The 13,688-nt window shown below is 41.6% G+C and overlaps 1 protein-coding gene across 1 annotated transcript in view; it reads left to right on the top strand.

Moving 5' to 3' along the window:
* The window catches only part of RNF207 (ring finger protein 207), a 900,262-nt gene that overhangs the window by 786,364 nt on the left and 100,210 nt on the right, over positions 1 to 13,688 (top strand). The window contains exon 13 of the mRNA XM_086921721.1: positions 9,527 to 9,719. Within this exon, the coding sequence (XP_086777847.1) occupies positions 9,527 to 9,719 (193 nt within the window). The remainder of the gene's footprint in view (positions 1 to 9,526; positions 9,720 to 13,688) is intronic.

The raw sequence follows: 13,688 nt of genomic DNA, 5'->3' as shown, positions 1-13,688 counted from the left end.
AAAGCAGGTGTCCGAGTTTAAGCTCAAATTCAGTAACTCGTTAATCAGCCCAAAAAAATAGTGAGCTTTGTCGAGGTTGGGCAGTTGTGCTTTCTCCCCACATCTACCCTCGAAAATTAGCTGTGATGCTTGATGGAGGCATTTGCATCCTTGACTTTCACGAGCGCAATCACCATGCCGTTCCTGTGACCAGGAGCTTCTTTCTCCTCATCTGCTGCTCTGATTGGTCTCTGACCTTTTATAAACACAAGAGGCATGTGAACTCGCATAGAAGCCCCGCCCCTTTTGCCCTGCCAGACACACTAGCGGTGTGCACCGTCTTCCCACCCTTTACCCACTATGATGGACAGCTCACTCAAGGGACCCTGGAGCCCTTCGGTGCGATGGCAAAGTTACACACACATTGTCACTGGAGACAACTCTTCTGGCCCTTTACACAGCTGAAGTGTAGGAAAAGCACTATACATTTACCCAAGGAGGTAGCACTTACTGATTAGCCAGTAGTAAGTACTCCAGTTGAGTAGAGGTATCTCAAAAAATGGTGGTGTCTTCTTAGATAAATGCAGGGCAGGATTCATTCTGGCATGATGCTCCTGTCACAAAATATTAACCTGATCAGGAAGCACTTACAGATATCAATGAAGCAGGTGCCCGAGTTTAAGCTCAAATTCAGTAACTCATTAATCAGCCCAAAACAATCGTGAGCTTTGTCGAGGCTGGGCAGGTGTGCTTTCTCCCCATATCTGCCCTCGAAAATTAGCTGTGATGCTTGATGGAGGCATTTGCATCCTTGACTTTCACAAGCGTAATAACAGTGCAGTTCCTGTGACCAGGAGCTTCTTTCTCCTCATCTGCTTCTCTGATCGGTCTCTGACCTTTTATAAACACAAGAGGAATGTAAACTCGCATAGAAGCCCTGCCCGTTTGGCCCCGCCACACACACTAGCGGTCTGCACAGTCTTCCCACCCTTTACCCACTATGATGGACAGCTCACTCAAGGGACCCTGGCGCCCTTCGGTGCGATGGCAAAGTTACATACACATTGTCACATTAGACATCTCTTCTGGCTCTTTACCCAGCTATAGTGTAGGAAAAGCACTATACATTTGCCCAACGAGGTATCACTTACTGATTAGCCAGTAGAAAGTACTCCAGTTGAGTAGAGGTATCGCACAAAACGGTGGCATCTTCTTGGATTAATGCAGGGCAGGATTCATTCTGCCACCATGCTCCTGTCACAAAAATTAAACCTGAACAGGAAGCACTTACAGATATAAATAAAGCAGGTGCCTGAGTTTAAACTCAAATTCAGTAACTCATTAATCAGCCCAAACAAATTGTGAGCTTTGTCGAGGCTGGGCAGGTGTGCTTTCTCCCCATATCTACCCTCGAAAATTGCTTGAGGGAGGCCTTTGCATCCTTGACTTTCACGAGCGCAATCACTGTGCAGTTCCTGTGACCAGGAGCTTCTTTCTCCTCATCTGCTGCTCTGATCGGTCTCTGACCTTTTATAAACACAAGAGAGGCATGTGAACTCGCAAAGAAGCCATGTCCCCGAAATCTCTGCGAGCACACGAAATTCCGCATGTTCGCAGAGATTTTTTGCCGTTTCGCGAAATTTTGCGAAAGGCAATTTTGCAAATTCCCTACACCCCTACTAACAATGTCTACTTTATTTGCAGTTTTTACTCTTTATGAGTGCTTTACTCATTAAAAAACAGAGTTCAAGTGCTACTTGCCTTCTTGTGTTTTTATATATTGGCAAATACAGTCTTTATGTGTGTAATTACATTGTTTAGCCTCCTATTGGGAGCTGCATTGGTATGAGAAAAAATTATATATGTGTGTGCATGTGAACAAGCCTATCTTCAAGCCGAAACGTTATGGCAACTAGCACGCATTTAATTAATAAATAAAATTGCACTGGAGTCCAGGTCCGTGTCTGTGTCAATTGGGGCAGGCGATACCAGCAGGCTGCTTCGACGAAATCACGGAGTTTCAGGATATATATATATATATATATATATATATATATATATATATATATATATATATATATATATATATATATATATAAATATATGAACAAGAGATTCCTCCCCAGCTTGCTCTGCGCTCGCAGACACCGCCTCCACGCCAGCAAAGAATGAGGACCGGACCAGCAAAGTCAGCAAGATGGTAAATTTATTGATTTAAAACAGAACCAGCGACGCGTTTCGGGCGGAAAGCCCTTGATCACGCTATATATCTCATGGGGAGTGTCCAACAGTAAAGCGCACGCCAGCGCAGGTATGCTTGTCCCCAACAAGGCATTTATTGGTATGGACAATTCAGCTCGCAAATAATTAGCAGTTGACAGCGCCCAACGCCTTTCGAGACATTTCACTTCCTCAGGGGAGTGGCAGTCCAAAAGAGCATTTCCATATATAATTTTTATATTATTTCCGGGGTCCCCGCACATGGGCGGAAATATTCAGAGCTTATGACTTTGATGAGGATACACCTGGAAGAGAACTAGGATTACAGGTAAGTAACTTATCCTTGTCTGTTTTAAGGTCTAGGCTAGACAGTGCATGCGTTGTCTCATAGAAACATGCTGTATATTCTTTGTGGGTTTCAGTCTTCCGCCCATAGGCTTCCCATTTGTTGTCTTCATCATCACTCTCATATTCTTTCTCCCCATTTGTCCATTTCATGCATTTGTCATGCCTCTTCCTGTGTTTAACATTTCCCCAGAGCATTGACCAATTACACTATCCCTCCACGGCTTCCATTTTAGGATCTCTTTCAGGAACTACTTTTTTCTTTGTTAAAAACCACTTAACAAGACCGCTCGTAATTTCACTTACTGCTCCAATGCCCAGATGCATCAACCTTTTTAGGAACTGCAAACGGTGCGATTCGCAAAAATCGGCCTTTTGCACTTCCTAAATTGGTTTCTGGGATGCATCAAGCATTTTGGGAAAATCGCTATTTTTTGCGAGTTCCAAAAATGCGATTGCTTTTAAGGAATCGCAAATTTGCGATTCCTTAAATGCAATGCATCATCCTCAAAACATTTGCGATTTTACAAATTGCAAATGCAAATTACCACGAAGTTGAACTTCGTGGTAATTTGCAAAAATGTTTAAAAACGCATAAAAATGCATTTTTTAAACGTGTACGTTACAGACACACATGTCCTTAGGACATGTGTGTATGTAACTCACATGTAAAAGTGCATTTCATGGGTGCAGGGGGGGGTCCTTTGGACCCCCCTCTCCACCCTTGAAAGGCTTTGTTGCATTCCGATTTCAAATTGCGAATTCGCAATTCCCATTCATTCCTATGGGCATTTCAGCCCATAGGAATGAATGGGAATTGCGAATTCGCTATTTGGAACTCGCAATTTTATTGGAATTCGGTAAAAATTGCGATTTTTACCGAATCTCAATAAAATAGCGAAATTAATGATGCATTGCCATTTGCGATTCCTTATTTGCGATTCCTTATTTTTCGCAAATAAGGAATCGCAAATGACAACGTTGATGCATCTAGGGGCAAGCTCCTTAACAGGCCTGTAAATCTTGTTCTTATCTCTTCACATTTGCTGTGCATTCAAAGACCGAGGTCAAATGCCATATGCTGTTTTACAAGGGCGCCTGTTTAGCTATTTTACACATGATTGGTGTCCGTCAGCACTCGTATCCAGCACTGGTATGATATAATTGTAATTTTGAGTGCCTGTGATGAATTTCAGAACACAAGGCTAAATCACACTTCTATCACTTAAATTTAAAGACTTTATTTAGGTGCATGTTTACAAACAAAATCAAGCAATACAAATCCTTTGTTTTAGTGCAGGCTGTAAAAGTTATTCACATGTATTCATAATTAAATGTAATGTTGCATCAGCAAATCAAAGTTAAATACTTTTAACGCACTGTGTTTATTTTATTTTTTGATTTGCCAGTGCAACATTACTTTTAATTCTGAGCGCATCCGATTTATTTGAAAAACATACGCTTTAACGAAGGTTTTTAATCGCATGATTCCCTTTGTAAATATATACCTAAATAAACTCTTTCCATTGCAGTGATAAAAGTGCAATTTAAGTGTGTGTTTTGTGTGCAATCACAATTAAAAATGCTTCACCGGCAAATCATGGTACAAATAAACACAATGATATGTCAGTAAAACATTACTTTTAATTCTGATTCACTTTCAAAATACTTGCATAAAAAAGACTTTACATTGGTTTCCGGTTTCAAACATGCACTCACATAAAGCATCTATGAAATACACTGGAGTTTGAGTTCATATTTACATCTCCCCTTGACGTATAATGGTATCATGCCTTTGTGCTTGATTTTCAATTGTCACATCTATCAAATTAAAAGCTGACCATCGCAATGAAACAACATTGACTGTGTGTTATATTTACCAACATACATTTCCTTTATATACCTTTTATTAATCTCTTTCATGTGATGGAACATGAAATATATAGTGGAAAAAACATACTTAGTGGGAACATATACATTGTTCCATAAATGCAGGGAGACTACAATAACAAAAAACAATTGCTTACATTATGCCAACTAATGTAAATATTTACAACAAGGGGTGGTGAGGGACAGAGTCTCTGAATTAAACAGAATACTCTCACCCAGTCAAGAGATCAGGGCTAGATCCAACACCGTTTTTTAGCTCACTGCACCATCCCAGTTTCAGAACCTGGCTGTATGCAAATTAGTCTGTTCCTGTCCCAGTGCATGATGGGAAAAGGGCAAACCAAACTACAAAAGCCAATTCTTACACTGGGAAGGAAACAAGCTACCGGGGACCGGTTTCTGGCATTTCAGCCTCTTCGGCCTGGCTTGCTTGAATCCTGATGGTGCAATGAGCAAGGGACTCACATCTGAGTATACCCTTCCACGCTTAGGGTGGACAAAAATATTTACAACAAGGGGTGGTGAGGGACAGAGTCTCTGAATTAAACAGAATACTCTCACCCAGTCAAGAGATCAGGGCTAGATCCAACACCGTTTTTTAGCTCACTGCACCATCCCAGTTTCAGAACCTGGCTGTATGCAAATTAGTCTGTTCCTGTCCCAGTGCATGATGGGAACAGGGCAAACCAAACTACAAAAGCCAATTCTTACACTGGGAAGGAAACAAGCTACCGGGGACCGGTTTCTGGCATTTCAGCCTCTTCGGCCCGGCTTGCTTGAATCCTGATGGTGCAATGAGCAAGGGACTCACATCTGAGTATACCCTTCCACGCTTAGGGTGGACAAAAATATTTACAACAAGGGGTGGTGAGGGACAGAGTCTCTGAATTAAACAGAATACTCTCACCCAGTCAAGAGATCAGGGCTAGATCCAACACCGTTTTTTAGCTCACTGCACCATCCCAGTTTCAGAATCTGGCTGCATGCAAATTAGTCTGTTCCTGTCCCAGTGCATGATGGGAACAGGGCAAACCAAACTACAAAAGCCAATTCTTACACTGGGAAGGAAACAAGCTACCGGGGACCGGTTTCTGGCATTTCAGCCTCTTCGGCCCGGCTTGCTTGAATCCTGATGGTGCAATGAGCAAGGGACTCACATCTGAGTATACCCTTCCACGCTTAGGGTGGACAAAAATATTTACAACAAGGGGTGGTGAGGGACAGAGTCTCTGAATTAAACAGAATACTCTCACCCAGTCAAGAGATCAGGGCTAGATCCAACACCGTTTTTTAGCTCACTGCACCATCCCAGTTTCAGAACCTGGCTGTATGCAAATTAGTCTGTTCCTGTACCAGTGCATGATGGGAACAGGGCAAACCAAACTACAAAAGCCAATTCTTACACTGGGAAGGAAACAAGCTACCGGGGACCGGTTTCTGGCATTTCAGCCTCTTCGGCCCGGCTTGCTTGAATCCTGATGGTGCAATGAGCAAGGGACTCACATCTGAGTATACCCTTCCACGCTTAGGGTGGACAAAAATATTTACAACAAGGGGTGGTGAGGGACAGAGTCTCTGAATTAAACAGAATACTCTCACCCAGTCAAGAGATCAGGGCTAGATCCAACACCGTTTTTTAGCTCACTGCACCATCCCAGTTTCAGAACCTGGCTGTATGCAAATTAGTCTGTTCCTGTCCCAGTGCATGATGGGAACAGGGCAAACCAAACTACAAAAGCCAATTCTTACACTGGGAAGGAAACAAGCTACCGGGGACCGGTTTCTGGCATTTCAGCCTCTTCGGCCCGGCTTGCTTGAATCCTGATGGTGCAATGAGCAAGGGACTCACATCTGAGTATACCCTTCCACGCTTAGGGTGGACAAAAATATTTACAACAAGGGGTGGTGAGGGACAGAGTCTCTGAATTAAACAGAATACTCTCACCCAGTCAAGAGATCAGGGCTAGATCCAACACCGTTTTTTAGCTCACTGCACCATCCCAGTTTCAGAACCTGGCTGTATGCAAATTAGTCTGTTCCTGTCCCAGTGCATGATGGGAACAGGGCAAACCAAACTACAAAAGCCAATTCTTACACTGGGAGTGGTCTGCTCAATTCAGACACTCTGTTCATCACCACCCCCTTTTGTTAATCGATTTTGGCCACTATAGGTGTGGCAGGGTATACTCAGACATGAGTCCCTTTCTCACTGCTCCATCAGGATTCAAGCAAGCCGGGCCGAAGAGGCTGAAATGCCAGAAACCGGTCCCCGGTAGCTTGTCTCCTTTCTGGTAAAGAATTGGCTTGGTAGTTTAGTCTGCCCTGTTCCCATGATGCACTGGGCCAGGGACAGACTGATTTGCATATAGCCAGGTTCTGAGCTGGGATGGGGCAGTGAGATAAATAACGGTGATGGATCAAGCCCTGATCTTTGGACTGGGTAAGAGTGGTCTGCTCAATTCAGACACTCTGTTCATCACCACCCCCTTTTGTTAATCGATTTTGGCCACTATAGGTGTGGCAGGGTATACTCAGACATGAGTCCCTTTCTCACTGCTCCATCAGGATTCAAGCAAGCCGGGCCGAAGAGGCTGAAATGCCAGAAACCGGTCCCCGGTAGCTTGTCTCCTTTCTGGTAAAGAATTGGCTTGGTAGTTTAGTCTGCCCTGTTCCCATGATGCACTGGGCCAGGGACAGACTGATTTGCATATAGCCAGGTTCTGAGCTGGGATGGGGCAGTGAGATAAATAACGGTGATGGATCAAGCCCTGATCTTTGGACTGGGTAAGAGTGGTCTGCTCAATTCAGACACTCTGTTCATCACCACCCCCTTTTGTTAATCGATTTTGGCCACTATAGGTGTGGCAGGGTATACTCAGACATGAGTCCCTTTCTCACTGCTCCATCAGGATTCAAGCAAGCCGGGCCGAAGAGGCTGAAATGCCAGAAACCGGTCCCCGGTAGCTTGTCTCCTTTCTGGTAAAGAATTGGCTTGGTAGTTTAGTCTGCCCTGTTCCCATGATGCACTGGGCCAGGGACAGACTGATTTGCATATAGCCAGGTTCTGAGCTGGGATGGGGCAGTGAGATAAATAACGGTGATGGATCAAGCCCTGATCTTTGGACTGGGTAAGAGTGGTCTGCTCAATTCAGACACTCTGTTCATCACCACCCCCTTTTGTTAATCGATTTTGGCCACTATAGGTGTGGCAGGGTATACTCAGACATGAGTCCCTTTCTCACTGCTCCATCAGGATTCAAGCAAGCCGGGCCGAAGAGGCTGAAATGCCAGAAACCGGTCCCCGGTAGCTTGTCTCCTTTCTGGTAAAGAATTGGCTTGGTAGTTTAGTCTGCCCTGTTCCCATGATGCACTGGGCCAGGGACAGACTGATTTGCATATAGCCAGGTTCTGAGCTGGGATGGGGCAGTGAGATAAATAACGGTGATGGATCAAGCCCTGATCTTTGGACTGGGTAAGAGTGGTCTGCTCAATTCAGACACTCTGTTCATCACCACCCCCTTTTGTTAATCGATTTTGGCCACTATAGGTGTGGCAGGGTATACTCAGACATGAGTCCCTTTCTCACTGCTCCATCAGGATTCAAGCAAGCCGGGCCGAAGAGGCTGAAATGCCAGAAACCGGTCCCCGGTAGCTTGTCTCCTTTCTGGTAAAGAATTGGCTTGGTAGTTTAGTCTGCCCTGTTCCCATGATGCACTGGGCCAGGGACAGACTGATTTGCATATAGCCAGGTTCTGAGCTGGGATGGGGCAGTGAGATAAATAACGGTGATGGATCAAGCCCTGATCTTTGGACTGGGTAAGAGTGGTCTGCTCAATTCAGACACTCTGTTCATCACCACCCCCTTTTGTTAATCGAACTAATGTAAATAGCATTGTTCTTACATTGTTATTACATGATACCACTTGTAAACAAAGAACTATTTTGGGGATGTTGCTTCTCTATGTCGATGCATGTCGCTGCACTGCTTTCAGTGCTCCGGCCCCCAGCGAGGCAAGGGCGTATTACATCCTCCACTGGTGACACTGCGAGGAGGGCAGGCCTCACCGGGCAGCCAGTGTGCATGGCTACGCTGATGTGCCATTAACATTGACAATGCACCAACAATGCCTATAGATAGTAACATGGACAATGCCTATAGCTTTTGGATTTCCAAGACCTATTTGGTTTTGCCAATGCTTGTTTTCCCTGTTACCTCTTGCAATTCCCTTTCCGTTACAGAACAGAACCTCCTGACTAATTCACTGGGAGAGGAGGCATGCTCTGGTGCTGGGTTTGTGTGGTGCTGTACCTGGGCTTTATGAAGTCAGGACACCAAGTTTGTAATTAGTTGTCTTAGTATTGCAGGGTACGTTGAACATCCGATGTACTCAGCGATAAAAAAATATAAGAACATGAGTTTATGCTGTACTATAGTTCTTCAAAGGTTGGAATACCATGAACCTAGGGGTGTGTGAAATGGATGTCAAATGCTTTGGAACCTGTAATTTGGTTTTTAAGGTTTGCATTCTTTGCAAAGTTCGAAGCTGGTGAAATTTAAAAAAAAGTAGTTGAAGGGGTACCCTATGTGACAGTTGTAACGTTCACACAGCTTTTCCAGTGCCATTGTTGCTCGGCATCCTCCTACCCTGTCTTCCCAGAGCTCTGAGTTCTTAAGATCCATTCCCTACTGTTTGAACCCCTAGGGTAGGACTTCTGATAGAGTTGGATGGGCTGTAAGTGGGTGCTGAGCGACAGCTCCGTTCAGAGCTAGCTAGCCCTGAATGATAGCTGGAAAATTTCCTGTTCACCAGCAATATCCCTGTAGTTCATCTTAGACGGAACATGGAGAAAATATATTCTATTAGAGTAATTACAGAGGAATAAATATGTTTTGCTCTCAGGAGTTCTCATTTACAGATGTTCTCTTTAACAAATGCAATTTGGCTTCATTAGGCATGAAGCAATTACTTGGATACTGTGGACCTTTAGAATAAAGAAGCCACTCCTAGTTTTGACATGGTGCAAAATTTAATTTCATGAAGAAAAATGGATTCAAACTTGAAATTGGTTACTGTTTTTTGTTTCTTCTAAGGCTTTCATGTGGTCAATCCTCTAAGACCCTAATAGTGCCTGGCAGCCATCCTTCCTGTGACAAAATGTCAATAGCCAGCTCCATTGTGCGGAAACCTACCATGCATCGTTATATAAGCACCAAGGTCTTGCTGGCTGAAGGAGGGGAAAATCCATTCACCAAGCACTGCCGCAACTATGAAGACATGTATAAGGTAAGACTCACTGCAATGAAACTGCAATATACTCTAATACCATTTTTATTTTCCTTAGATTATATAGCCTTAAAGCCCACTGCTGATGGCTATACAAGTTTTCAAAGGCCCTCAACCCGAGTGGCTGGACAAATAACAAAGGAGTTTTTTAACTGCAGCTATAGCCTGAGGCAGAAGAGCTATCAGACTATTAGAACATTTCGCCCACTGAGAGTAGAATGTTGTAAACTGAAAAAAAGGGAGAAACAGAAAGACAAACATTGGAATGTTGTAGCAGGAGGCCTATAACAGCCATTATAAGCCCGGAGTTACCCCATTGTCTTCAATGGAGCTCTTCACATTTCAATGTCCTAATAACATATGGCATTGCTTGTCTTGGTAGCAATTGAATTTTCATGGATCCTGATATATTTTAATGACGGACAACGCTACCTTCCAGCAAAAATAAAATGTAACCTGGTAACTTAACACTTTATAAGTTCTCTCGCCCTCTGAAATAGTGACTTCATGAGAAATGTGCTTAAAAATAGATAATTGGGACCAGATTTACAAATTAAATCGTAAATCTGCTCCCATAAAAGTTCTACAACATACCGGTACAGATTTGCAACTTTTGCTATTTGAGTACATCTAGAAATCTGTGACAGTTGCAACTTCCCATGCAGACTCCTGGGAGTGCTGCTGTGAAATGGTATTTGTTTTATATTTTTTCTCTCATGTAGGAAAAAAAAATCTTTTTGCCGTTTTAGAAACTCGCCTCTACCCCCTTCCCCTACATCCAAATGAGGTTTGGAGTACTCCCAGTCTCTTTCCCACCTCGGAAAGCAATTTACTCCAGGCAGTGTGACTGGTGCAGATCTCCAATCATTTCCATGCTCTTTGTTGGCGTTCACAAACTGTCAATGCTACCCACATTTTGTAAGGCTTACTACCCACCCTTTGCGCCAGACTTATTCTCACGCAACTGCACTGTTGTGGGGTAGAAATAAACAAAAGTTAATGGATTTCAGCAGTACATTATAAATGTCTTATTAAACAATATGTATGAAGTCACCTGCTTCGATGTGTACGAGGGTGAATGTGTAAGGTCAAAGTTTAACATTCTCAAAACTGTGAAAAAGACATGGACTAAAACAGCACTAAGTCCACACACAGCACTAGCAAAAACAGCACTAGGGTCTATAATACAAATTTACACCTCAACACTCACCTTCATAAACGCATCAACATCCAACAACAAACACACAGTGCCGAATATAAGCAACACACTACATCAACATAGACAATTCTAGGAACATTTTAACCACAAGCAATCATTAGCAAAGCTAACAGGTCTGCCCATTTTGTAAGTGAAAGTGCCTCTATATGCTGATGCGGATAAAAGAGTGGGTGAATGTTAAAATGAGTCAACATTTGGAAAAATAAGTGTGTGGAAGGATGCATGAGTTACTGAGGCTGCTCATAGATGGATCAATGTTTGAGTACATTAGTACATAAAACGGTGAATGACTGGTTCAGTGCATTAATGGATGACTACTTGAGTGTATGCCAGGATGGATTCAGTCAGGTTACACCAATTTTAGAATTTTAGGTTTTAGAAAGCAATTCATATATTTTATGATGTTATAAAAATGCCTTGAACCACTAATATTGTGCTAGTGCAATCATTACACCTGGCTGGGAGTCACTGTGCAAAGAATATCCTCAATATATGACACCATATCACTGCTTTGCCAAGTCAAGCATTATACCTGGATTGGGCACAAGTGTGCACTGAGTGCCTAAAATACAAAATTGACAACATACTGTCACATTCTATAAAGTAAACACATTGAATTTCTCTGTTACACTGTTTGCTGTCGATTTTTGTTTCACATATTTTCTGCATCAATGATAAATTCACACCAATCATTTACCATTGTAATCATATAATTTAGTTTGATCATGTTTTTATGTTTTCTATTTTATAAAGTATTTTTTTGCATTTTCGTTTTTTAAAATACCTCTGTGTAACCGAATGAAAAAAAGTTTTTTTAAATTCAAAACGTGTCTGTCCACACGTGTCTTACAGACTCTCATATGTGCAAATCTACATTTCTAAGTTTCCCAATCCTTAATTGTATCTCAATTAGCAATGTTAAAGTTTGCAAAAGAAACAGGCTGTACAAGCCGACTTCTTGCCTCACCACATCAGATTTAGTCAAATGTTTAATCACACCGGCATTTTTCACGAGTAATCTATTTTGTGCTGGGTTACAGCACCTATATTCACTTCTGCTGTATCTATATAACTGTGCCACGTTTTGATTAAAACATGCGATGCCTCGTCTCCATGGCGTTGAGGAATTAATTATTACTGAGGAACAGTGTTAATACAAAAAGAAGTACTAAACCTCATTTGATGATAAAATGTTATCAGGCTGTTAAATTTACTTTTAAAGTGCAAATGCTTTTGTGCAAGATTAAAGTGCAAATGCTTTTATTGAAACCGTAACTAAATTCCATAGAGATGCAGGGACCATCCTACTCTAGCATAATGCTTTTATTAATAATTGATGGTCTTGAGCCTGAATTACTTTGCTTGTACATCCATGCATCTTTTGCAAATGTATTGTGCAAAATCGCAAATTTGGTGCGCAAATAGCAAATTATAGTTCAAGGGCTTTTGTAATCACATACGATCTAACATGTCTATACTTTCTTGCAAATTTGCAAAATTAAAATATAATATAAAATCGGCCTTAAGGGTACTTCTAAAATTTGATAAAATTAAAGTGCTTTTATTCACGTCTATAACTCCAAACTTTTCCTAATATGGTATTGTCTATTTTAAGCATTGGCATTATTGCATGGATTTTCATATAATGCCCATATCATGAGAACTTGATGTTTGGCTAGCGGCAGTACAAACGACATCATAAAGGTTGAATTCTCTTTTCGAGAAAATATTTGCATACATTGCTTACTTGTGAGGCGATTTTTGGTTACCTATGTACAAATTCACATGTTCAGAAACTCTTTCACCTGTATAATAAAATAATAAAAAGACATTAAAAAAACATAGTCATGGTTTCGGCAAATTAGATATAAGTCATAGAAACAAAGAAATTTCATTCAAGTCATGATTCTGCATTCAAAAGATATACCATCATTTTTTACATTTCATTCTAGATGAACATGTAGGTCCTCGTCAGAATTAAGACCTCTCTGTACTTTACAGTCAAACTTCAAAATATAACGTGATTCTAACTGTCTAAGCCTGCCTTTGCTGTTGCCACCTCTTCTATTCTTCGGTATAGAGTCTATTACAAAGTATGTTAAATGTTCTGTTCTCCCTGCATGAACATCGTTGATGTGGCGGGCTACAGGATAGGTTTTGTCATTATTTTTCACTGCTCTCAGGTGTTGCAGAATCCTTACATGTGCCATATAACATAACATGCGCACAAACGGAGTTAGGTCTTTATGGGGCTGAGGGAGGGCTGGACCATTTAATCAGAACATACATAAAAAATGCCCCCTTCTCACACTACATATAATGATTCAGAACAAAGACCAAATAAAAAAATTCATTGAATCTGGTCTGGTACATTTATTTATACCTTTTACTTATGGTATGATAGAGACTTAATTGCTCTTAAAGTTCTTGAAAGGCAGAACCAAGGATACACAATTCAATCTTATTCAATTAGTAAAAAACATTTCGAGCTCACAAAGAACATCATAACGACAGTTAAAGAAAAAACATTCAAATTACATCCAAACAAACTTGTACAAAAATACAATTCAAAAATTCGACAAATACATTAGGTTATTTCATTATTCACATTCCTATATAGACAAAAGTTCTAGCAAGAGCAAAACAACGCTTTTTGTCTCCTAATACAAATCAATAAATGAAATGATTGGCTTTTGTTTGTTTTGCCGACGCGTTTCAGGTTAGAGTAATTACTCCCCCAACCCTCATCA

The sequence above is a fragment of the Lissotriton vulgaris genome, chromosome 5 (genome assembly GCF_964263255.1).
Source record: "Lissotriton vulgaris chromosome 5, aLisVul1.2, whole genome shotgun sequence".
NCBI lineage: Eukaryota > Metazoa > Chordata > Amphibia > Caudata > Salamandridae > Lissotriton > Lissotriton vulgaris.
Note: the sequence above shows the minus strand (reverse complement) of the source record. Positions and strands in the feature narration are given on the sequence as shown.